At 38.3% G+C, this 27,102-nt stretch overlaps 2 protein-coding genes and 1 pseudogene across 3 annotated transcripts in view; 2 read left to right on the top strand and 1 right to left on the bottom strand.

Moving 5' to 3' along the window:
- The window catches only part of LOC145501127 (uncharacterized), a 31,971-nt gene extending 27,154 nt beyond the window's left edge, over nt 1-4,817 (top strand). The window contains exon 4 of the mRNA XM_081480681.1: nt 4,128-4,817. Coding sequence (XP_081336807.1) covers nt 4,128-4,189 — 62 coding nt within the window. The 3' untranslated portion in view covers nt 4,190-4,817. The remainder of the gene's footprint in view (nt 1-4,127) is intronic.
- On the bottom strand, nt 422-13,017 carry LOC145501034 (uncharacterized). 2 transcript variants are annotated; one of them, XM_081480597.1, is made up of 5 exons: nt 12,776-13,017; nt 6,160-6,344; nt 4,815-5,188; nt 3,824-4,030; nt 422-3,006 (listed from the first exon to the last, which is right to left on the bottom strand). In XM_081480597.1, exons 2-5 carry the CDS (start codon nt 6,305-6,307, stop codon nt 2,674-2,676), a joined length of 1,062 nt encoding a protein of 353 aa, XP_081336723.1. In that variant the 5' UTR covers nt 6,308-6,344; nt 12,776-13,017; the 3' UTR covers nt 422-2,673. The 2 variants fall into 2 exon arrangements, with proteins under 2 accessions (XP_081336723.1, XP_081336722.1); XM_081480596.1 differs by lacking the exon at nt 12,776-13,017 and having other exon boundaries at nt 433-3,006; nt 6,160-8,720.
- Nucleotides 13,018-19,067: 6,050 nt separating this feature from the next.
- On the top strand, nt 19,068-21,873 carry LOC145499673 (melatonin receptor type 1A-A-like; annotated as a pseudogene).
- The last annotated feature ends 5,229 nt before the right edge of the window (nt 21,874-27,102 follow it).

The following is a 27,102-nucleotide window of genomic DNA, read 5'->3' on the forward strand; positions in this document are numbered from 1 at the left end:
TCCTAGTGAAAGAACCCGCCATAGATTTGCGATGAAACCTGGTACGCTGTTGTTACAGGACAAAGAGATATTAAAAATGTGGTAAAAAGAGGGGGTCACCGTGCACGCCACAATGCTGACAAATACGGTTATTAAGGTGACTTTTGGTAATCTCCGTGCGCAACAAATAAGCTCGATTATTTTTCAATGCAGTGTGTTATGTTACACAGAGTTTGACTTTCTTTGATTGTTTATTCATATACGTCCCAGAAAAAATGTCTTCAAATACCTTGCATTTTTTATCCTTTAAAGGGAACATAATTTGGACATGCGCTTCTGGGCCCGTTATGTCTTCCTCTGTAGTATTTATTTCATTTGCCAAGAAAGTAGCCGTAGATTTCTGCTAATTTTTTTTTCTCAGTTATTGAAGATATTGTTCTCATTGATATTATGGAATAAAAAGTGGAGATCACTGCTAGTTTAAGAGAAAAGGAGCATTTATTTCGATATTGAGCTTATTTTGCAGGAAATCTCTTACTTTTTGTACGCGCACGCGCTCATGTGCACGCCCTAATGACGCGTAAATCGTGCGCAGTAGGGATGTGCAATGCAATACTGAGGAATCACCTTAATAGTATTTGCTATAATAATACGCCAGATTCGCCGCATGGATAGAGAGATTTATTGCGTGGGAGTTAGAAAGTGTCGACTTGCTAGAGATCTTCTCCAAAATTAGAAATGGTGAAATAACGTGTAAGAGATCGTCCGGACTTCCTGCCTTGCCTCAACATCTCACTTTCAATCTGTCCTGTGGTCACTATCTTAAATATTTCGTGAATGGACCAATTGCTGCAAAATCATGATTTCACTTTTTTTTTTGATCAATAAATAAGCGTTCACAAATTTTCCTTGGCCCGTACAAATCATAACTTTGTGACTGTTCGCTACTTATTCGACTGCGTCTTCGTACTAATTGGCTTGTTTTATCATCAGACATCTTACTTATGATAGCTTCTAGGTTATCTTGTGGAGAAAATGTTACGACTGAATTAAACAGTTAAGTGTTGTCGACTAAGTGCAAGCAAACGTAGGAATTGATAGACCACATTCGTATTCTTGGTGCAGGACTGGAACTAGCTTGTAACTGAGGCTGATACGGAGAGTCTCTTCAAATGCAGATGTCATAAATCTCTTTTTAATGATATTGCCCTGCATGAGCCTCCTTTACAAGTTAGTTCCAGTTCAATACTGAGAATACTAATATGGCCTACTGACATCTAGACTCGATTTCCAGTCGCTTTATAATCTCTGAGTTGAATGTGCTGCCTGGCTAATTACATCTGCAAAAGTTTGGACGTTGAAGTCTTTTTGGATAAGGACTATAAACAGTGGGCCTCGTCCCCGCATTTTTAGTGTTGCATGGTTACCTGGGGACGTTTAAGAAACCTCACTTATCGCAAAGAGTAGGTCACTGATCTTCCGGTGTTGCGGTCGATCTGGCCTTTTCTCACTGGTAGTGCTTCACATAGGGTTAACCTTATTACGCTATGTCTATGTGTATGTCTATGTGTATGTCTTAAAAGTCATTCCATCAGCTCCTCGAACCATGCATTAGTAAGTTATCGTGTTTATAATGAACACATCTTTTTAACACCTAGTGGGTAGCCCAGGGGGGTATTCCCAGAAAAATTGGGTGGGGGTTTGCGGCCCGCTTCCCAAAACCCTTACCCTATTTATGACCAAAATCTGCGATATTCCCTACCCTATTTATGACCTGACCAAAAATTCGAAACCCTATCTATGACCTGGGCCGGGTTGTTCGAAAGCCGGTTAACGTTAACCCAGGATTAAAAGTTAACTGAAGTATAAATTTTTCTGGGATATAAATGTTTTACACTGCGAATGTTTTCTGTGGTTTGAGATTATTCAAATTCAACGCTAATGGACAAATAATATAAACAGAAAACCTCACCGAAGACTTGCAAAACTCAAGTCAAAATTCTCGCCAATCCTAGGTTAGCTTAATCAGGCTTTGCAAAACCCACCCCAGACCCTTAAATCAAAACCAGTTCAGACCAATGTTAAATTACCGCAAACATAATTTGTGAAGGGCTTTTATTGATTTTCTTTTCGATAATAATGAAAAAGTGGCTTCATCTTAAAATCATACCCATATCAAGGCTAGAGTGCAAAAACCATGCCCTATTCATGACCAAAATGGCCAAAATCAGCCAAAATCGATACCCTTTTTATGACCAAAAAGCAAACCTAACCCTTTGGGGCCACACATACCTATATAGCCCATATAAGGGAGTACCCCCCACCCCCAGGGTGAGTAGTGATTCTTATTTATCTTCATTACCCTTTTATAGTGTCCTTACATAGTGCGAAGCTGCTATCATTGACATCATTATCTGGCATCAAATAGTGCTATCGTTATGTAATGTTATTTATTACCCTGAAAAGACTATGTTATAAGGGGTGAATAATTTGATCCTTAAGGGAGGGGTGGGTGATTTTTGAGCCCAAAAAGCCCAAAATAAGCATACTACAAGGATGAAACGAAAAATGTCGAGCATACACACGTCCCGAGAAAAACAAAATCCAAGTACATGAAAAATAAGAAAAATCGTGCTTGTCCCAAATCACCCCTACCCCTCCGAAGTCTAATAGTCCACCTTTAACTAACCTAGCTTAACTGCTATCAAATGTAAACGATCTTAAAAACGGATACTTTGAAATCTCTTTTGTAACTCTTTCCTTCTGTTTGCTGGTCCATACAATGAAATTTCTTGTTAAGTGAGAGCTGGGATAAAATAACTTCGAGCAGGCGTCTGTGTATTCTTTATCGCAGGTTACTCCCAAAAATTTGCAGAGTTTTTGCAAATTCTCCTCTGGATTGGCAACAACTTCGTGGCTGTAAATGTTGAGAACTTCAAATTTTCCATACTGTAGAAGTCTTTGGGCAGCTTCTACTTGGCTAAAGTGTTTGGCGATGACCTCATCCAACAATGAAGAATCGTTTGTCTAAAACAAGATACCAAAGGAAAGCAAGCTATTCTTGTCATGTTACCACATTCCATGGAGGAGACAAACACCCAATTAAATATGAACCTTATGGCAACTATTCTAGGATACACTATATAGGCATGACTTTGGACGGAGTGATGAACACTGCTGAAAGTTTTCTGATAAAAAAAACGTAAATTACAGCAGTCCTGTCAAGGCAATTGCAAAAACGGAATTTTCAATGTGAAGCTTTATTTCGGCACTCGGCAATAAGAGGTCAGAGTCAGCAAAAAGGGGAAAAAGAAAACAAACAATTTCGTAGTCCCCCACTTCCCCGTCCTGGTATTGTAAACAGACATTTTACGATTATTAGGTTGCTTTTAATAAAAAAATTCCAGGCTGTTAATTCCGCATTGTTAACCAAAATCTGTGGACGACCAAGCTAAAATTTGGCGAAACCTGCGTCTCCAAACAGAATTACTATGGCGAGATAAAGAAACAGTTGAAACAAGAACGTTTTTTTCGACGGATGAATGAACACTTCCTTAAAACTGTCAGCATTTCAGAGTAAATATCTGTTTTAAAATGTGTAATTCTGGGGTTTGACATCTACTATCACGTTTAGTTTCTGAAATAATTCTATTTTGTTGCTGTTGTTATTTGATAGATCGGTCAGTCAGTTGCGTCTATGGACTTTGATAGTTCTAATTGTTAATTAAAGAAGTAGCAGTTTATTTCAACTCTCTGGCAGTCTTAGACTGAATTAACGATCTCGGTTGACAAGAAATAATCGAGTAATTAGCTAGTGATTCCAAGGAGCGAGTCTTAAACTTACCTTCAAACTTGCGTCCCAAGCCACGTTACTGGCAGGTAACTTGTTAGATCTCAACATCTTTGTGGCAATGTTATCAAATGGGTTCCTGATCACGTGAATGAATTTCAGTTGGGTTTGGAGAGTCCTTTGTATTTCCTCCAAAACCTTTACGTTTTGAGAGTTACTTAACAACTTGCTTGTCGATGTCCCCTCTTGATCACCGATAACCTGTGAGATATCAAGACGAAGAGAAGAAAGGACCTGAACCTGTGTAAGTCTGTGATTGAAAGTAAGTCAAGCTGTTTTTTTTTTCTTCTTCTTACAGTGATTTTCTTGCAACTGTATTCAACACAACACTACAAAGAAGGAGACTCACAAGACTTGTGAGTGTAAATGGAGGTCACGCACTATCTCCGGGTTTTCGTGTTTTCCAAGTTATGCATGCTTAAGTAGGTGGGCCCGGGGCGACGCGAGCACATGCAGCCCATTGTCAAAGAAAGATAAGCAGTTTCTTTCCTAATGCTTTTTAGTTACGACAAATATCAGGCTCCCGTGGATCTGATTAAAAGGTGAGTAACATTTCCATGCATATTTAAATCCTCTATCTTGATATTTACAAATCATTTATTTGGGACTTAAGTTGGAGCCCGCTAAGTCGAAGTCGGTTTATTTCAAATTGTCCGTTATTTCGAACTCGAATCCATTTCCCCTAGATTTGCCCTTCAGCTATTTACCAATTCGGCTACAGTTGAACATTGCTATTTCGAACTCCAAGGGGGAACGATAAATAACTCGAAAAAGTGGGAGTTAATAGTAAATGACGGAAGAGTAAATCCAGGAAAATATAGGGGAAATAATTTGGAATTCGAAATTCTTGAGTTCGAATTAGTGGGATTCAACTGTGTTCTGAACTTCCGCTATTTCGAGCTATTTTTCGTTTACCCTGAAAGTTCGAACTAGCGGGATTCAATGAACTGTGTTCGCCGCTATTTATCTGACTGTTTGTTCCTACCTTGAGCTTGTCTCTGTATGTTCCCTGCCATTGTCCAGGCACGTTATAACAATATCTATGGTTTTTCGCGACGCATGACCACGACGAGGCACGTTTTCCAGCCATGGCGTGAAACTGTGACATTGAATGAATATCAAAGAACAGACGAATCTTCAAACTGTCGTTCCTTCCTTTACTTTTCCTTTTGTAATCGTCCCATCTATCTATTGTATTCCTTGGATAATAGTTTGAAATCATAATCTCTGGATGAGCATCTAATACGGCTCCAATTAGACTGTGACCGCTGCGAGCATAACCGATGAAAAACACAAATGTTTGCACGCCATTGTACAATACTCTGAGACTGTGCTCCAGATTTCCTTGAGGATGTTTTGCTACAATACAAATAATAATAAAAAAGTCAAATATACCGCCACGAGAAAACTTACAAAAAGAAAAGCTAAAGCACTTGCCTTCCATTAAACAGGCCCAACCTTTCTTGGATGAATTTTTATTAATTCTCACCATAAGCGGGATAATTCTTGCAACACTTCGCTGGTCTTTTGAAGCATTTTCTCCAGCAAACCCATGTTCATTTTTTCAAACACTTCCTTCTATGTGTATCCATCCCGCCGGTATGCAAACTCATATAGTTGCTATTTTGATCACAATATAAAGTTTCTGAATGTTTTGTAAATTTAACTCGCCCTGAAGGTAAAACTAACGAAACAACTTTGGGGTTTACATAATAAAGCAATTACGTCAGTCAATCTTAATTTTTAAGTTTCTCTTTGTCTATCTTTCTATCTCTCTTTCTGTCTTTCTGTCTGTCTGTCTGTCTGTCTGTCTGTTTGTCTGTCAGTCAGTCAGTCAGTCAGTCAGTTAGTCAGCCAGCCAGCCAGCCAGCCAGCCAGCCAGCCGGTCAGTCAGTCGGTCGGTCACAGTCTGTCAGTCAGTCAGTGAGTCAGTCAGTGAGTCAGTCAGCCAGCCAGCCAGTCAGTCAGTCAGTTAGTCAGTCAGTCAGTCAGTCAGTCAGCCAGCCAGCCAGTCAGTCGGTCGGTCGGTTGGTCTGTCACAGTCTGTCAGTCAGTCAGTCAGTCAGTCATTCAGTAAGTCTGTCTGTCTTTCAGTCAATAAGTTAGACGGTCAATCTGTCATTTGATCCGGCCCGTAGATATATATACGTGAGTAAGCTAATAGAAAAGCTCACTTAACCCGTGTAACAAGTTATGGAAAAGGAACAGTAGAACATGAACCTTGAAAGGCCTAATAGAAACAGACAAATAAACAGGCAAGTAAAAACAGAAAAAAATAAAAACAAAAACAAATACAAAAGCATTTCTTAGAAGCATTGTTAATCACTGACCTCTTGCTGGAGGAGGCGGGATATACTGTTGAAAGTCTGAATATATGGCTGGATGAATTGATGACCGGGTGTAAAACAATAAAACTAATACCAGGATAAGCAGCATTAAGAGGCTGGTCGTAGAATATACACGCAAGGATGTCATCATAACAGAGTTTCCAACTCTGAAACAACCTATGAAGTGTCTGAAAATTAGAATCCTTATTAGTTTCATTTCGAAAACACAAAGAAGCGGTCCCAAGCACACGCTGCTACGCCACTCACTGTCTACAACAGAAAAGATAGTAGCGTAGCCAATCAGAGAACAGCATTCATGATCATGATAGACCGCGAACGCTAGTGGATTTCTACTATATATGTATGTGTGTGTCGCCAATTGTCTTCATGTGTGTTGTTAGAGCAACCTCAGCCATTTTCGCGTTCTTTCTTTAGATGTGCATTAAAAAATAAAACAAAGTTCAATATCCTTACTAGTGAAGAAGTCCCGGAAGTGGTTTCGTATGAATTTTACGAATTTTATTTGTGTCCAAATAATAAATATATGAATGAGCAATCTTTAGCAAGACTAGCAGTATAACCCAGGTACCTTACGTCACGAGGCAAGAATCTTGCCAGTGAAAGTAGTTATTTTGGTGAGGTGATTTATGAAAAGAAGCATTGGAAATCGGTCTGTCTGAAACAATTGTTTAAAACTTCTATTCATAAGGAAATGACTTCATTGTCACCTGAATGAGGGTAATTTCGCACAGCTGCAAAGGTGGGTTTCCATCTAACAGCTACGATCATAGTTAATAGAGGTGAATGGTTATGGAACTCGACAAAGTTTTTTGTTGTATGTTTTTGTTCTCTTTTTTGTCCACGACCGCGCACAAAATACACTACTGACTAAGGAACCAACTTATAGAAACGTTTTGGTTTCGTAATTCATGCATATTGTACGAGCGCAAAACAATAGATTGTGCACGGTCGTGGATCGCGTCGATCGTACCGGGTTATTTGGAAACCAGCTTGTCATCTACATCTACATAGTTTGAGTGGGTGAAAACTCAGAACAGCACACTGACAGTAATTCTTTTTTTTTTTTAAATAATCACCATTAACGCCTTCCAAACTAAAATGTGGTGTTCCAATTTGATAAAATTCAGAGTAAACACTGAGAACCACTTCAAAAATGGCTACTTTTTCGGTGTAAAATAGAAACCTGTCTCGGAGAAAAGTTATTTTTACGTTGCAGGCTTGGAAGTTTCGTTGGAAATGAGTGCAAAATTGGCCTAAAGTGAAACGTAGAGCTTAGACGGAAATCTATGATTGCCATTTAATTCCAAAGACGATATTTGCAATATACTAAGAATCTTAAACTGGTGTTAAAACTCAGAGGAAAAGTTTCCCTGTTTGCAAGGAATGAAAAAATTCTTCCGAGCAATTTCCTATTCTTTATTTGAACTGAAATGCAATGTTTAAGTCACGCATAAGAAACCAAATGATTTTTTTGAATTTCTTGTCTCGAGAGGTACCTCCATAGAAAACGATTCAAAATTTCTGATCCCCCAAACAACACAAGAGAGGATTCAAAATTTCCGATCCCCCAAAGAACACTAGAAAGGGTTCAGAATTTCTGATCTCCCAAAGAACATTAGAAAAGGTTCAGAATTTCTGATCCCCCAAAGAACACTAGAAAGGGTTCAGAATTTCTGATCCCCCAAAGAACTCTAGAAAGGGTTCAGAATTTCTGATCCCCCAAAGAACACAGGAGAAGATTCAGAATTTCTGATCCCCTGCAAAGCCAGTGTTACATCCAATGTAGCCACATTAAATCATAACACTGAAGACAGGGTTTAGATCTTGCTGCCTGCCTGAACAATGTCTAATCAAAATATTTTTTCTTCATAACAATATTCAATTAGAAATTTTATACAAATATAGCATAATTCTTAACAGATTCCATACACTCAGATTATACTGAGAGAGTGATGAAGAACAATTTTCTTCACAGCAGTCTATTAATATAAGTAACTGTAAACATCACACATTGTATTACAATGATCTATGCACTTCAAAATTACAGTAGCTGTAAGTTTAAAAAAACAATATCAAACAGTACCTAAGAGGATAGGAAAGTTCAGAATTGATCAAAACAGTAAGATTACTCAAACTGCACAACTGTAGGCATAAATGCAGACTCCACTTTCTCTGTCAGAATTTGCCCACCTTATGTGAAAGAAAAATTTCTAACAATTTCTGTTTAACATGGAAACAAGGCACCTCACTGTTATAAAACAAAAAGAGCGTTCAGGAACACTACAGTACATTACAGGGATGACAATTAAAGACTGCAATATACATGAACATTTAAATTTGCAGTTGATACATTTAAGTGGGTCAATGTACTCTACATACATGTATACAGTGTCCTCCAAAAACCTGTTGTCATATAGCAGAGGCCATGGACTTTACCTTTGCCCAACATGTTTTTACATCTTCAATCTAACTTTTTGAGTGGGCTACCAGTTCATTCACACTTCAGTTACGCAACCAGTTTAACCATGCTCAAAGGAGAAGAGTGTGGGTAAAATTGTTTTTATAAAGACCTGACAGATATGGATGCAAGTATTGTAGCTAATGCTACAAGTAATTCTATTCTTTCTTTTTTAATTTGGCATACTCATCTTGGAGATGTTTCCTGGTAGCTGGCAATAGTTTGCTGTCCTCAGTTAAAGAAGCCCTCCCAAAAACAATCATATCTTATTACTAGTTTTTTACTAACTTCATGCTACTTGCAACTATCTCATTCCTGGTTGAGGGATGCAAATCTCTATTCTTTTTTCTATCCAAGAGGTTTTGTAGATAGAGGATAGCTATCTTTGACATGGCTTAAAGCTAACTAATATCTATCTATCAGATAGTTAGGAAATAGATTGACTAGCTAAAAACTAGCTTCCTGTGTAGATAGTCAACAGATACTTAGATGGCCTATCTATCCACTAACTTGTCTATCCAAAAACCACCACTAATGTAGTAAGCCAAAACCTAGGCTTTCTGAAGACTAGTCCTTACATTGAACAATAAAACACTATCCTATCTAGTAAAAAGATAGCCTATCTGAAAACTACCCATCACTCATATCGCACTGTGATAACCTACCCAAAACCCAGAGATAGTAAAAAGATAGCAGCCTAAGTGAAATCTCTGTATTTACATAGGAAAATGTATAAATAACTAATAGTTTTATTTAAACCTGCTACAGTTGTACATTAAAATTTAATACCAAAAACCAGGCACATCCAGATGCAAAAGGAGGACAAAATCTGGCTGGAAATGAGTTTCCATTATGTTGCGATTTATCACAAAACTTACTTAAATTTAACATATATCTTTCTAAAATCCTGTTTGAAACACTTCTCAGCTACTTAAATTGGAGTCTAGTAAATGTTTACATTCTTCAGTAAATTTTCATGAAATGTAAACAGATTTCATGACCGGAAAAGCACAAAATATTCTTGACATGAATTTCAAATTTCAATTACAGTAATTTCTTCATGAAAGTATTTTTTTCAATTAATTTTATCCATGAATCATGGGTTTTTCAAATTATGGCAAGACTTATGTACAAAGGTCTGGAAGTGGTTAAAAGTAATTTTCTGTAACCTAGCTGTGAATTATATCTGCTGTTCTAAATAACCTCTATTTGCATAAAGAAATGCCAAATTATAAAGGACCTTTGGAACACTGCCCAATTAAAGAGAACTTCAACCACCCTAATGAAAATAACATCAGTCTTTTGCAACTCAAGTAATAAATGGCAAACAAATGGTCTTGATAATGTAATATGCACATCTAACATAACCTCAAGAGCACCACCATCAACCTGAAAATCAAAAAGGTGAAGGATGTTGCTTTTTGATATCTTGTGTTTTAGGTGTTGTATACTACATATGTATGCCCAGTTGATCCTAGACAAGATATACACTAGATATATAAGAAGTATATGTAAACTACATGAGAGAGCTCACATTTATTGCACTTATTGTACTTTTACAATGAATGATTTTCCCAACACGAAATTGTTCGTATATTGTTGCGTTGAATACAGTTGCTTTCATAACTCCTTTAGGAAATGAACTTTGTATTCACGAAATCAACAAGACTTAACAGTGTGTTAAAGCAGCTGGTAAAAGCATCTGCATCTTCTGTAATCTTCCACGATCAATTTAACCGGCCAGAACGTTTCCAGTATTTTAAGAACCGTCACAAATTATGCAAGAAAATCAGTTTACCTTGGAAAGCTGCAGGAACCATAACCTTTCTGTAAACCTGACGAGTGTAAGAGAAACCGCCAGCTGCTGGCAAATAGTTTGATTGCCACACTGTTTTGCCGACCTTTACTGGGATTTGACTCAACTGGAATAACAACGGACATCTGCAAACAATTTGTGACTGCTTTCCAACGTAGAGCAAGGCTATATAATAACAGAGAGCTTTGTTATCGAATCCTAACAACATTGACCACGATCTTTGCCCGCCATTTTGGTGTTTCCGTCCGATCCCATAATCCTTCGGTCAATCTGATAAATGAATACTTTTGACCAGCAGATTCCCTTTCCAAAGGAGTCGGTTATTTGCGCGCAATTTCGAATCCAACATTGTCAATAGCAGCAAGAAGCATGGAATGATTTGTCCAAGTTCAAATGAGTATCTTGGTTGCTTCGGTGAAAGAAAGGCAAGTCGCAGAAAAGTAAGTATATTATAACTGTTGCTCAACATTACAGTTAGCTGCTCAATCTTTGAATCGAAATCAATGTTGTGACTGAAGAAATTTCGTTGTTATATTTATTTCGCGATCACTGAAACACAAGAAAAACGTTTGTTCTCCTGATTTTATTAGCACCCGTAACGAAGAAATTATTCACACGCATTTCCTATGTATGAAATGCTTGCATAATAGCTTGTTAGTGTGCTTTTTGAAGAGGTAACTTAAAGTTTACACTGAATTGATTTGAAGCTACAGATCACGCTCGATACACCTCACTACCGCATTGCCTACATACTGCTCACTACTCTTTACAAAAGAATACACTCCCGATCCATTGATTAATGAAAAACAATGTTAATTCTATCGCTATTTATAAGAATATTTAGCTTCAATTGCTTCATTGCAGAGCAGAGGAGGGAAAAAAGGCAAGAATAGCGGCCCTCAATCCGAAACGAACACATTAAAGCAGAAAACGGAGGTGGCGCAGACGGCAGCTGAGTCCTGATTAAAATTCTTGTTATCTTTGATGTGGACTTGTTATCTTTGATTCTGGAGCCTAAATTCATATCTTTTTGAATTGAAAATAAAACCTTTCACTGTCCGAAATGAAACTGCAATTTTTGTCTCGATCCTTTGGCGTGGTTTCAAATCGTTATTAATAATGACCTAGCTGTGAATATTTCATTTGTGTACTTTTCTGATGCCCTTTACTCTGTGATCCTTTTGTCTGTAATGTGTTTAAAGTTACTATCCAATCGTTACTTTTTAGCTATCAGACATCTAGTTAATTTCTTGTGAATTATAAATAGACGGCCATTTCTGTCCTGTCACCTGACAAGGGGGATCAGAAATTCTGAATCCTTTTAAGAATTATGGGTAGATGACCGTTTTGTTCTGATAAGTTGTGCACTGGGGGATCAGAATTTTTGAATCCCTTTAAGTCATGTGGGATCAGAAATGCTGAAATGTTGTAGAATTATAAATCGACAGCTCTTTCTATCATGTTAGCAGATTTGGTGGGGGAGGGGGATCAGAAATTCGCAATACTTTTAGAACCATGAGCAGATAGCCGTTTTTGTCCCGTGAGATGATGGGGATCAGAAATTCTGAATGCATTTAGAACTATAAATAGATGACTGTTTTGCTCTGACGGGTTGTGGACTGGGGATCAGTTTTTTGAAACTATTAAAGTCTTGGGGGATCAGAAATTCTGAATCCTTTTAGAATCATAGATGGATGACCGTTTTATTCTGATAAGTTGTGGGCCGGGAGATCAGAAAATCTGAATCTCTCAAAAAAGGAAAGCGCGATGGGTGCACAATCTTTTTTACATCAAATTGTACATTTTGGTGAAATTGGATGTATTGTCCCTGGCGGACTCAACTGAACACTTCTTTTTCTCCTTCCAATAAGCCAAAACCTTTCGGAAACACAAACTTTTTCGGCATCAAATACCAGTACCCTTCGGAATTTTTTCAAATTGGAATGCCACATTTTAGTTTGGAAGGCGTTCATTGCTAATCATTACAAAAGTGTATGATAAACCAAATCCTGCTTTGTAAGTGGCTACCTGAGCGGGTGACATGTGGCTGTCTTGTCTGGATTGCCAGTTGTATCGCAAACCACACTGGTGTGCTAGTCTATGCCATATTGACCAAGCTTTTTCCGTCGATATATATGGCTCGACCTTTCTTACATATTCGGACCTCGATCTTTGTTGCGAACATGTCCATAAACTCATAAAAAAAAATCATGTCCGTTATAATTCAGCTCTCTTGACCGAGGAAGCTTGGTGAATAACCCATACATGTTAAATAATTACATTTCCGGAAAAGAGTAGAATATTAGCAATGGAATTCTCCTCACCTTTATGATCGTTGCAATGTTAAAATCATCTGAGGAAGTTTTTGAGCCTCTGTTGATAAAAATTGCAGTTGATAGTAGACTTGCTGCCAAGGTACCTGCCTTAAAATGATCTCAAGAGAACAGTGAAAAGAATACTTATTTAACAACTCTGTTACCAAGGAATTTTTCACCAGTCTTTACAGTTTTTTGTTAGAATGATTTGTATATCTCTTGAGGTGGGCCTTTTAACAAATATCAAATAAAATCGCCTAAATATCTTTCCAGAAATTATCAAAAAATCTTCTAAATATTACACACAAAAAAAATGTTTCTAAATATCTCGAACACCCTCTTAATATCTCTAATTTTTGTGGTAAAAATACACAGATTTTGAATCACTTAGGACAAAATCTTCAAAGTTTTCTTGCCGTAATATGAGTTGAGGAAGACGATTCAGGCACTTCCATGTTACCAGCATCCGTCATTTTGGAAAATTGCCGCTTTAGCGCTTTTAGGGATGTGGATTACATTTTTCGACTGGGAAATCGCCCAACTGGATTATTTCTGGCACATGACAGAGTATGATATCAAACAGAAGCGAGGAAAACACAGAGATAAGTCAAAAAAAGCTATGAATATTTCTAAATATCCCTAATTTTTCTACATATCCTAATATTGTCTAAATATCTCGGAATCTTCGAAATATGCCAAAAAATTTCCGGATGTTGAAAGGCCTATCTTTAGGTTCGATTTTTTTCGAAAGGACGATCAAAGGTTTCAAAGTTTTTCAAATTCTCCGAATCACTCCACTCAGGAAATTTTCTAAAAATTTTGAAAATATAATTTAAACGAAATTCTGAATTGTAAGTTATTCTTTCTGTGTCTTTTGAATGCTTTTAAAAGATCAATTACCAGTTTTCAAAATTAAACCATGATTGAAGAAAAGCAAGATCGCTAAGCAACACTAGTGTTCGTTAGATATATCTTATTAACCAAGCGCGAACCCCGTACTAGGAGTGATATCGGCCCCGAAGTATTGACAGTACAGACCGAGCGCAGGGGAAGTCCGTAAAAATAAAGACCGAAGGCCGATGTTCTCCCAGTACGGACTGTAGCAGCCTTGGTATATAAGAAATGTTTTACATGAGTGAAATAATTAGAAAAAAATGCCATGACTACGGATAAGAAAAAAATCGCAAACTCCAAGCGAGCAATTTTAATTGGGAGCCGACTCGGGAGGGAAAGAGAGTTTAATATTTTATGTTCTATTATATTTCGCTTCGCTCGGCCGAATAGAAAACATTTGTATTATAAGTAAAGGAGACAAGTAATACAACAAATAGTGGAGGGAGCCGCCAGCAATGATCGAGTTTATTTACAAGAATCTGAGACACACTGAATACAGGTTACCATGCAGCCAGAGAATAAAAGAAAAAGTTACACGCTATTTTAAACAACGCTATTTACACTTTGGAAAACACAGCCTGTATGGCTACGAAACTCGTCGGCGTCAAGTGGTGTGATATTCACAGGGAGTGGAATGTAAAGGTATGATTATCCCAGTGGGAACTAATACACAGCACCTAAATAAACACCTAAACGAAATACATTTATAGCATGTTCTTTCAGAGACGTAAGTCATAAAAATATTAGAAAATCTTTAAGTGTGCTCGCGCGGGATCATTCGGGACATGGAGCAATCTGATGGGTTTATTTATTAATTGTCGACCCTCTGAACTGACTTAGTCGTGTTATAAGGACCATTGTCCGGCGGACACAAGACAATTCTTGATATGCGCGGCAAGAACGATTCACTGAAACAAAAGCAATACAAAAATCGGCTTCGAACTGAAATAACTTAAAAGGGAACAAGCCACATGAATGCTTACAAGTTTTTCGTGCCTTTTTCCGCTAACGGCTTTCAAAACTACATCACATGAACGTATAAACTGAACTCGTTCGTCGCTTCCGCACACCATGTGCTCTTATTGACTGAAAAAAAAACTATCCGACTAGAATCTACAATACGCAATCAGCGGCTAATACTGTTGCTTGGCTTTCTATTTCTAGTGCATTTATAGATAGCACGCGGAGACAAAAATGACGCATAAAAATGGCGCCGATCGAATGATTCCACTTGATCTTCAAAAGAAAAAGGTATGGGAATTTAAGTGGCAGTCCCTCTAAAAGCGGTCCACTCAACTTTGGGACCAAATATTAATTTTCCCTCATTTTTTTGTCAGTGGAAAGGGTTTGGCACATATAGATATAAAAAGCAACTTGTTATTTTTAATTCCTAATTTTCGCTTTGCTACGAGCCAAAATTGAATTTTAGCCGAACTGAGGTTGTAGTCCGTGATCAGAAAGGTAAAATATGCCGATTTTGTGAAGAGTGCTGCGTCCCCTAAAGTGCAGCTCACGGAATTTTTTTGTCATACGGATTCTAAAGTACATTCATTACTTTGACTGACGAAATATGGAAACTTTCCGGAAAATTCTAAGCTTACCAGCGAGGCTGGAAAAAACCCTACTCTGAGGCCCTTGTTCACCTACTAAAATTCAGCCAAATTCGAGGGAGAAAATCTCAAAAGTCGGGTCTAAATGAATGCTAAAAAGCACATCAGAGTAAATTTCTTACCTTAATAAACCATTCTGTACGTTAAAACCGGTGGGTATCTCCTTGGATTGGATGCGAGAATAGATTAAAATCTGCCACAGTCAGTGTATGTACATCACTATCGCTCGTGTCAAAGCTCATTTGCATAACCCTTGCACTCGGTGAAATTTGGAGCAATTGCGAATACCCGGCCACCTCATTTACATGTGTCAGTGTGCTTTGAAGAACGAGAAGAACGAGGATCCGCTGTAGATCCAGTTTTGAGGTGAAGGTTGCGTTAAAGTTGATCAATTCTCAAGACTTGCGAGACTCCAACAGTAAACAATGGCGGTCTGCACAAATTAACCGAAGTCGTCGTCCTGATAAGTTCCTTTAAGGTGGCCGAACACAGTTTTCGCGCGCGCTTTCTGATGCAATTCAGCGCGCGCGCAAGGATTGTAAAAAACAAACACGCCGTCAATAGAGCGATCATTCCATTGACTCAACCCCTGCACTGTCTGTGCTATTTTTCTCTATAATTGAAGGCAGTGTATTGATGGCTTTAGTCATTTATTGCAAAGATATGTTAGAAAAGGTAACGATGCAAAGAACTCAGCAATTCTCAGCTTTTTCTTTGTTACCGAAAGAACCCAGTTAAATGCAGCGCATGCGCAGTAGGTCAAAAAATTGCGATTAAATGAAAAATTGCACTCTCGGAAATACGCCTGTTTCTCGAGAACCACTCATTAGAATTTCACATAATTTGGCACGAAAATACTTTAGGAAATAAGTAACTGGAGTATTGAAAATAATTAAACTTTAACAGAGGAAATTCTAGATATTCCAGTGAACCTTTAACAAGGGATAATTAACGATCTCTCTGTTAAATTATTAGCAAAATGGTGTTAACTTGTGGGAATCGTTACAAGCGTGCTGCTTGCAAATTATAAAGAAAATTTAATAACCAGATTTTCTACAAATAAACAAAACCGATTTTAAAGGCCTGTTTATATTTATTCATGTTGCCATGGCAAGGACACATACGTCAGGTTAACCATCAAAAAACCAACGTTTGTGTGGTTAACTTGCTTGCTGCCATTTTTGACGACCGAGAGATCAAGGGTCTTAGAGAAAAAGGTGAATTAAACACAGGTACCAAAAACTGTGTTCAGCCACCTGAATAAAATCTTCTGCAGAAATAACACTACGTGTAGACGAAAGTGGTAAGTTTCCATTTATGGTCTAAAAAACTGACAAGTTTAAACACCGAAGAAAATCCAAACCCGAAACCTTTGTGTTTACTAAAAAAAATTGAGTTTTTCTACTTACTGCATTACTTTGGTCTGGTCATAAGGACCACACATGTTATATCAGTCTGCTGTACTTTACACCAGCAGGTCATAAAGAGCCTTAAGTCGGAAAACAATTTCCTCTTAGCCCTTATCAAGAAGTAATGTCTATTTAAATTGTAACATTATGCATATTTTTTTTTATGTTTTAAGGGAAGGACAAAAGCTTTTACACAGGTCACATAATTCATTCTGTGTTCATATCCTTTCAGGGGTTACGATGAGCTCAATACATTGGCCTGTTCCCAATATATGGTGGGTCTTCACAGTTAGTTACTATAGTTGGTAGAGCACTGCGGCCCTAACACAGAAGTCACAAGTTCGAATCCCATCCAAGCCCCGAAATCTTTAACTTTTGGGGTTCAAGCAACTGCTTAAATTGCTAGTGCAAATTTAATGATCACAACTTCATTTTATTTGTTCACATCATTCATTCCGAGATCAAAAACGGGCACAGCAAGTTTGTATGTGGCTACTGATCTGTTATGTTCATAAGGTAGCGCAATGGGGATCCATGTTAAATGTTTCATTCTATGGAGGAAGCTGCAGATATCTGGTACTCCAAAAACGCCGTTTTCTCAACTATTGCATTATTAGTTGTCGTAACATTACATGTTGAAACATTACATGTTAAAACATTTAATACTTACTTCAAGTCAGAATACATGATTTGTCCACTTACTTTAAGTAAATGTCGTTTGAAACCATCATTTAGAGGACATAACATTAAGTTTTACATGAACCACAACATAATAAAGCTTTCCCAATTATAACACAAATTTAGCGAACATCTCCAATAAGGGACTCGCAGAATATTTCTAAAACCACCACGACAATGGCGTTATGATGACACCATTCGATTGCCCATGTATGTCGTATTTCGTATTTTTGTCGATTACTTAGCTCTTATTAACCGAGCAGCAGGTCTGTATGGGAGAATCTTGACCGACGTCGTGAGTACAGACCGAACGCAGTGTGGTCTGTACACACGACCGAGGTCACGATTCTCTCATACAGACCGACTTAGCTCGGTTAATAAGATGTTTATTAAATGGCAAAGAAGGAAACTTTGATTCGTTTAATGTAACTGGTTTGCTGACATTTCGTTTGGGAACGGCGATGAGCTTAACTTAAACCTGACGAAATTTGCTCGTCCTCTCTACTTTTTTTTTTGTCATCAGGGTTTTTGGCACTTCCATAGATGATTCAGAAAAAAATAAAAGAAAATGGTGAACATTTTTGTATTTTAGTTTGCTACTTTTTCAACGCAAAATGAAACCGATCTAGATGACGGTCTAGATGGGAAAATCTAGACCGCGGTCAATATCGATTTTAGCCAATCAAATTCGTGAATTCGGTAGTTCCCAGTCCTTGTGAGACACAGCCATATAAAAATATAATATAATGATCATTATATGAATGGAATCATGCAATTATAGTTTTTTTTTTTGGTAGTGTTGAAAAGATAAGTCGAAGTCGTGCCTCTAGTGACATGAGAATTTCCATTTCTCCTGTAGTTTAAAGAATATAAATTTTTACCAACAGTCAGCACTGAAGCCAGAATTTCCACATGACAAGTTTTATCATTACTTTCTTTGCTATCATTGTCATTGAGAAGTCGGCAAAAATGTAAATATAGTGGCGACAATAAAACTTTGTTATACATACATATTCCTGCAACTGCGGAAGGAACTGAAAAAGACCCGCTCGTTTCAATTCACTCTTGCTATTTCTGCAAGATTGCTTGTGATTTTTTTCAATTTTATTTAGTCCAGCATTGCAGAACGGGCAATAATTGTACGTTCCAAACATTTGGTTTTAATAATTGCTTCAAGAAATATTTAATCACACATGTGCAACGTCCGTGTTAGTTTAAATAAACAGTTTGAAAACGCCGCATTTGTTTTAACAACGGTAATTGAACTCTTCAAATCGATCTCTTTTAATTGTTTAAATTAATTTACTTCAACCAGTTTGTTAGATTGTGAGTTCAAATATTATCTGTGTTTACGATGAACTTTCCTCCATGTTTTTTTTTAGAATTTTCCCACCACATCGTAACTCTTCAAAAGTTTCTCCTTATGTTTTCCTAGAGCCGATTTACATTTTCCCGTTCACTGAATTCCTCTTCTGAGTTACTATATACCTTTTTATTACTGCGCTCATATTAACCTGAACACGTTGACTGAAGCACTTTTTAATAAAACGGCTACCTTTATTTGCAATCTTTCTATTTTAATTGCGTTGAGCATGTTCACTCGCACACGTGTTTCAATATAGCACATATAACTACAATATATATTAATTGGTGAATTTTGTTTGTCATCTGTTCTTTTATGTTCTTCGCTAAGGAAGGAAGGATGTAAACGATGGGTAGGTTTTAGGTGCTTTAGCCAGAAAATCTCACATCTCATGTTTACAAAGTTTACAAAGCCGATGCTGATAACAATTAACCATGATTACAACAATTTAATATTGGATGATCGCATAAAAACGGCAGAAGATAACGGTTGTTATTACAGTTGGTTCAGCATCTTTCCACGTACGACAACTAAAGAGCTCTAACGAGTTTGATTTGGAGGTCCTAAAGCAAACTGCATCGCAATAACTTTCCAGATATCTTCAAAACTTTTTCATCTTCTGCGATCATCGCGGATCATGAAGGATTCTCTTTCCCTTGAGCTTGCCACGAGGACGGAGACCTTAGTTTGGATTGAAACTGTTTTGTTGGCCGTTATCAATGCCGTGGCCCTCTGTGGCAATCTTCTTACTTGTTACGCTGTGCACAGAAATCAGGGGCTTCGTACCCTTCCCAACATGTTTGTAGTAGCACTTGCTGTAAGCGACATTCTGATGTCCATTTGCTGTATGCCTTTTTCAGTTGCAACATTGTTTCGAGGAGAGTGGATGTTTGGCGAAACTTTTTGTCGTTTTCACGGCTTGGGAGTGTTTATGTTTGCAATGGCTTCTATCAATACCATGGTAATAATTGCAGTGAGCCGATATTTCCGTGTTGTGAAGTCAGGAAAGTATACCGCAGTTTTTAAAAAACAAAAGAGCCTTGATGTACATTGCTGTAGTATGGTTGCTAGCGTTCGTTGGATCTGTTCCTCCCTTCTTTTTCAAAAACGGTGCAGTTAAATTTCAGGCGGGTAAAGCAATGTGCATGTACTCGTTTCAAAGTAACCTTGCTTACACCGTATTTCTCGAGTGCGTTTACATCGCAACCCCTTTAACGGTTATCGTCATCTGTTACGCCAAGGTCTTCTACACAGTGTCGAGATCAAACAGAGTCTTCTTGCAAGAAAATAAACCCCAGCAACTTAGAGCGAACGTGGAAGAAGCCAAAGTGACCAAGACATTAGCGGCAATAATGGTCGGTTTTACGTGTTGTTGGCTTCCTGTTTGTATCGTGGATAACATTGACGCTGCCCGCGGGAGAGACACTTTGTCAAGACAGGTGTACCTTGCATACGGGTTCATGTGCTATTTGAGTAGCACCATCAATCCCTTTATATATGGTGCCACGAATAAACAATTCAGACAAGAGTACAAAACTATTTTGAGTAACGTTATTTTCTTTGGGTGGCAGAGTAATGATAACAACTAAGAATGACAAACAGTTTGCTGCGCAATATTGCAGAGTCGAAGTTACAGATGTTTTCACTTCTTTTTCACCCCAACCAAATGACAGAATAAGGAAAAGAGAGTTTTCAGAATTACTTGTGTGTCGAGGGGACAGTGGAAACTGCTATCTTTGCTTTACTTAATGACAACGGAGTTTGCTTTGTTTGGTAGAAGGATTTTTACTGAATTTAAACACCCTTAATTAAGAGATAAATTACTTTATTTCCTTAATATTTTTTTCCCGTTTTTCCGCCTGTTTCAACGTCTGATTGATTGGATCTATCACGGTCGATCGCTCATTACTTTTAAATCGATTAGCGAATCGTTTTGGAATTTGCGGCTCAGCATTTGCCTGGTTTGAATCTTATCTTAGAGAAAGATTTCACTTTGTTAGTATTCGGGGTGCTGGGTCTGCCACGCGTCCGTTATCCTGCGGAGTGCCTCAGGGGTCCGAGCTGCGACTAATATTGTATCTACGTTACACCTCGCCACTTGGTGATATCGTCAGACGGTATAACATAGGTTTTCATTTTTACGCTGATGACACACAGTTTTACCAGTTTTTCAATTCCTTAGACGGGGATGATCAGGTTAGCTCGCTTGCTCAGATTGAATTTTGTGTTCGGGACCTCGATCGTTTGATGGCCCCTAACAAACTCAAATTAAATAGAGATAAGACTGAACTACTTGTTCAGTATTGGTTCTAAACATCGGCCGTGCCCACTTCTCGACAGTATGATCCTGGTTGGCGATTGTCGTGTATGTCCGTCTAAAACGGCCAGGAACATAGGTGTAGATTTTGATCAAATTTGATCGCTAGATAAGCATGTAAATTTAGTTTGCAAATCTGCCTTATTCCATCTAAGGAATATTGTTAGGATTAGGGAGTACTTAACTGTCGAGAGCACTAAAGCTCTTTTTCATGCCTTTGTCACTTGTCGTTTGGACAGCTGTAACTCGCTGCTCACCGGTCACCAAAGTATTTAATCATCAAGCTTCAACGGATTCAAAATTATGCCGCGTGCTTTGTAGTTCAACAGCCTAGGGCTGCGCATGTAACCCCTATCCTCAAGGTATTGCTTTGGCTTTCGGTGGAACAGCGAATTGCTTTTAAAGTTTTATTACTGGCTTACAAGGCAATTAATAACTTAGCACATTCCTATGTAGGTCAAATTTTAGTCCATTACAATCTACCAAGGAGTTTAAGATCTGTTGGAAAATATCTTTTGGAAGTTACTAGGGTACATCTAAAAACTTCTGGAGACAGAGCCTTCTGAGTTGCCGCCCCCAAACTATGGAATTATCTAATTGAAAATAATCATTGTTACAGTCCAAGCAAGTCATGACTCTGGCAATGTTCCCTTCTTTTTAAAAAATGCTGATTGTGGTAGCAGTGCTACTTTAACAAAAAGTGCGAAAATTATGTTAGTTTTTCCAAACTATGCCAAAAATTATTCTAGCACAATCTATAAGTGCCTATTTCCAAAGATTGACAATATATCTACTAACGGAGACGTAAAAACAGGAATGGCTGTGATTAATCCTACTCCCACAGACTATTAAATATTAAGAAATGGAACGCTAGTCAATGCTAGTCCACTTTATATAATAACTCAAATTATTCTCGCAGTTTGATTGGTTCTCGACTATGATCTATTAAAGGACAGACGCACAACTGACGTCATCATTAGAAAGTTTTTCCCTCTCCGTTTTAAAATGGTGGAAAGTTTTGAGAATTTAGATAATATTTTACGGGGCGAAAGATAAGATTCAAAAAAAGTCTTGTCGAGGCATTGAACAGGTACAAGAGTCTGGAAGAAGAAAGAAGAAGCCGTTCACAACATTACTCAGAAAAAAATACTCGAGCAGTCTCAGTTGGCCGAGCGAGGTTAAACCAAACATAAAATTGGTCTTGGAATTAAGAAACCATCGCTTTGTCTCGAATTTTACAAACCCTTACGAAACAAAATGTTGATAAGATTAATTTATTCAAAAAATTCAACTCTTCTAAGTCTCAAAGTAATTGTTGATACAGATTGACGTCAGGAATGAAAGATCAAAAGATCACCTCTTACAACCAGTTGAAATATATATTAGAACACAACCTAGCTTTCCGACGAGAATGTTCCAGTCCGTTTGAGGGCACAGCAGCGAGCAAAGAATAGCTCACTACAGCTCACAGCCGACTGTTTCTCAGTTATAAGGTGTCTCCGACACTATATCAAACTGATTTGAGAATTACAACCGCAGAGGACACAAATTTCCACCGTCACTTACGCTCTTTTCACTCAAAACTCGAATCGAATAGCCTCCAGTTTTGACCGCAACCGCAAGTTTTCCGAGCGTAATTTTGAACTCCTACAATATTCAAGGCAACGTCCAAGCTTTTGGCTCACAGAGCTGCTCTGATGACAAAAATTGACTTAATATTTCCAGCATTTTCTTTAAGATTTGTAAGTTTGGCAGTTCATGCTCAATTCTGCTTTCGCTCATTCCACGGGAAGCGAGTCAGTTTGACAGTGGCGTCATTTTCCTGGACCAATCACAGTTCTTTGCAAAGCATAGCAACCAATTAGTATGCTTCATTTTGTATAGACAACAGATTATACGTGCTATTGCAATTGCTATTTTTGTGTTTGCCAAAGTGGGCAAAGGTCAGTTTCGAGTTACGTTGAAATATTTTGGAATAAAATGCTTTTTCTGTGGTAGTTTGTTTCTTTATTACATAAAACAAATATATTCCATGTTGCTGCGCGTCTGTTCAGTAATAGATCACAGACGACGTCAAAATGTGGCAAGAACATCAGTGACACACTCAGCTATCGTCTCGTGTGACACTTTTTTGTTCTTGCTACATTTTGACGTCATTTGTGATGTATTACTTATTTAGAGTTGATAGTCACAGTGAGCGTAAAGACGTAGGTGTTTTCCAAGAATTCTATTCAACCCAGCGTGGGCTCAAACAGAGACCTCACGATCTGCAGTCTAATGCAACAGCCTTACTAACGTTTAATGTTAGGCAGCTGAGATGAAGATAATTTAAGTTACCTTCTTTTGGCGCTTGCCTGCTTAGGTGGCGGGATATCACGTGCGAGTGCATTTGTTTTGTCGGCAAAGGAGTATTTTAAAAGCACTTAAGCAGCATTTTACAAAATGGCGGGTGCTGGTAACGTTCAGCATGAATCTTCATTCTCTTCTTCTTGTTCTTGTTCTTGTTCTTGTTCTTGTTCTTGCTCTTACTCTTGCTCTTGCTCTTGCCCTTGCTCTTGGCCTTGCTCTTGCCCTTGCTCTTGCCCTTGCTCTCGCTCTTGCTCTTGCTCTCGCCCTTGCTCTTGCCCTTGCTCTCGCTCTTGCTCTTGCTCTTGCTCTCGCCCTTGCTCTTGCCCTTGCTCTCGCTCTTGCTCTTGCTCTTGCTCTCGCCCTTGCTCTTGCCCTTGCTCTCGCTCTTGCTCTTGCTCTTGCTCTCGCCCTTGCTCTTGCCCTTGCTCTCACTCTTGCTCTTGCTCTTGCTCTCGCCCTTGCTCTTGCCCTTGCTCTCGCTCTTGCTCTTGCTCTTGCTCTCGCTCTCGCTCTTGCTCTTGCTCTCGCCCTTGCTCTTGCCCTTGCTCTCGCTCTCGCTCTCGCTCTCGCTCTCGCTCTCGCTCTCGCTCTCGCTCTCGCTCTCGCTCTCGCTCTCGCTCTCGCTCTCGCTCTCGCTCTCGCTCTCGCTCTCGCCCTTGCTCTTGCCCTTGCTCTCGCTCTCGCTCTTGCTCTTGCTCTTGCTCTCGCCCTTGCTCTTGCCCTCGCTCTGGCTCTGGCTCTGGCTCTGGCTCTGGCTCTGGCTCTGGCTCTGGCTCTGGCTCTTGCATTTGCTCTTGCTCTTGCTCTTGTTCTTGTTCTTGTTCTTGTTCTTGTTCTTGTTCTTGTTCTTGTACTTGTTCTTGTTCTTGTTCTTCTACTACGGTAAGATATTTGGTTTATGTGATTCAAACTAACCAAAATAAGAGATATTTAGAGGTTTTCTCGAGATATTTAGAAATTTTTTTGATATTTGGAAAATATTTCGGACATTGTGCGTGATATTTGTGGAAAAGTTTTATGCTCTAATTGAATGAGCCAATCAGCATTTAGCAGGCGGCGAAAAACTGTACTGTCTTGATGTCGAAACTGAGTTCAGAGGAAAGGGATTTAAAATATTATTATTATATTAAAGTTTTTGAAATTTGACATTGTGTGATGTTTGGTTTAATACTCTCCTTAAGAGAGGGGGACTGGGGAAGCCGAGCTGTAAGTACTTTAATTGTACTGTCTTGATGTCGAAACTGAGTTCAGAGTAAAGGCATTTAAACCGGAACACCTTTCTCCTTAGAGGTCTCGTTGAAAGTTTACGAAAATCGGTTTCAAATACCATAAGACAATATAGTTGTTTTTAAAGAGAGAACGAAATAGCGGAATTTTTTATATCAGTTAACTTTCAATTTGCTGCCAAAACTGAGTCTGGTGCGTCCAGCAACAGGCTGTCCAGGGGTTTTCAGGTCTGAAAATAGTGTGCCATTCACAGCCCTCGAGAATTTAAGCTTACGTACCGACTCCATGTTACTCCTTGTTTTTTCATTCAGGTGTTGTTTCCCTGCAGGTGCATCTCATAGAGTGAATGGCTATTATGGCATACCATGCAATGCAATACAGCACATATATCTTAATAGATGTTTTGATGAACAAAGTATTACTCTATATTGTTATGAGTCAATGTGCTGTATTTTGATGAGCAGGTCAATGCACAAACAATGAGTGAAATTATACTTCGATACTGCACATGAAATCTTTGAACAAGTGATTTATTATCCAAATGTTGTCGTCGATAATTATTTATCAGCAAAAGAGGGAGAGTGTGACAGTTTTGCATGACTTTTGCAGACTTGACAAGTAGGATTTCTGCTATAAAAATAACTAATTATACAATTTTGCTGTATATTTGTGCTCTTTTATGTGTTGTTTGGACTATATTTACTACAGTTCAATAATTATGTGAACTATTAACAGACCCAGTTAAACAAAGCAGCACTGAGTTTCACACATAATGTAAAGTGCAAATTCAAAATAAATAGTGCTAACATATGCCTACAAATGCAAAAGCAGACGAAATACCAACATTTTGACCTGCATCTATAAAGAAGTAACTAATGTACAGAAAAGTTGTGGACAGTTGCTTTGGAAACATGCTCTTAGACTTTGAGTTAAAGTTGGCACTGAACAATTTTGACACTAAGAACAACGCAAGACATCTGCACCATACCATGTCAGATGTGAGCACAAGAACCTAGTAAACCAAAGTCAGGCACACTGAGCAATGGGAAATGGAACACTCTGTTCTCCATTGTTATTTATTTTTTGTCACTGAAGTATTTTACTTTGTATCAACATCTCATCAATATGTTTTATGAGAGGAGTTGAGCTACTTCACAGAACTCTTTGTGTAACTACTGTATTCTGACAACCACTTGGAGACTCTGATTTCGTCATCAGGAACACTCTTCTGTCCAGCAGATATTCTACAAACCACTATCCATTGATTAACATGTAACCTTACAACAAGCTATTGTAAGAAGTATAAAAAATGTACAGTGTGTTGGCATTATTGGTTTCTTCTTATTGTGCTTACAGTTTCATTTCAATGAAAGAACTTAGCAAATTCTCCATGCAAATTGATTGTTGTTCAACATGTCTATATTTCCTTTACAATCATGATAAAAACTTAATATCATAACTTCAGTGTAATTCAGGACTTACAGGCTTAGTAATTCCAGGAAACCATCTCGACACTTCATGTACAAGTTAATTTGACATCCCTCGGTAAACAAAGTCTTATTCTGTCAACAACATTTCCTGCTTAAATCTTATGATTTGTTCCACTACTCCATGAACGGCTCACCCTTTCTCCATCTCTGGTTATGGCTCCAGTTGACTGAAAACGCATTAAACACGCGTACGCAATGCGGACCTATTTTTTTGGTTAGTTACGAAAACCACTTCTATCGTGTAGTATCGAAACGACAGTACGGTTTTGGTAATCCACAGGAGGTTTAGTTTTCATATTTACTACCGCTACTAACTACATTTGACTAAAAATGGTCCGGCATACAGTAATCCAGAATGTGCAGTTAATTGTGCGGTGCCAGACTCGAAATGGAAAACGATATTGACATTGAAAAAAGAGATGGATGAAGTATAGACTTCAGAAATATATATATGGACCCGGATCCATCAATGTGAGTTAAGTTCATCATGCATATGTACTAAAATGAACAGCTTGTTTCGATATTTTTTTGACACCACACCCTATAGCTTGCCTATTAAAATTAAAACCTGAGTAAATGATTTTCATCTCTCTTTCTCTTCTCTTTTTACCCCTGGCCTTATTCCTGATTCCGTATTGCACCAAAATGTCTTGTGAAAGCTACAAGTGAATGACGAACAGAACAAGAGATAAACGAATCTGCAGGCTAATAATTCTACTTGGGAATGGTCAAAATCACATGCCGCTTTATTCCAAACTGTATCGATGGCTAGACAGTAGGTCATATTCGTATTCTCCGTATTGGACTGGAGCCAGCTTACAACTGAGGCTAACGCGGGAAGTCTTTTCAAATACAAATGACTTTTATCTCTTTATAATTATTTTCCCCCGCATGAGCCTCCATTGCAAGCTAGTTCCAGTCCAATACCGTGAATACGAATATGGTCTATTCAATAGCCCATTTCCGAGTTGACCTAAGCCTCTCTATCAAAGCGAGGCC

This window comes from Orbicella franksi, chromosome 10, assembly GCF_964199315.1.
Source record: "Orbicella franksi chromosome 10, jaOrbFran1.1, whole genome shotgun sequence".
NCBI classification, from domain to species: Eukaryota; Metazoa; Cnidaria; class Anthozoa; order Scleractinia; family Merulinidae; genus Orbicella; species Orbicella franksi.

Coding starts and splice junctions, on each gene's coding strand:
- LOC145501034 (XM_081480596.1), bottom strand. CDS start 6,373: ATGAAACTAATAAGGATTCTAATTTTCAGACACTTCATAGGTTGTTTC. Junction 4,031..4,814: donor CATACAGAGACAAGCTCAAG/GTAGGAACAAAC, acceptor GATATCTCACAG/GTTATCGGTGATCAAGAGGG. Junction 3,007..3,823: donor CTTGGGACGCAAGTTTGAAG/GTAAGTTTAAGA, acceptor ATCTTGTTTTAG/ACAAACGATTCTTCATTGTT.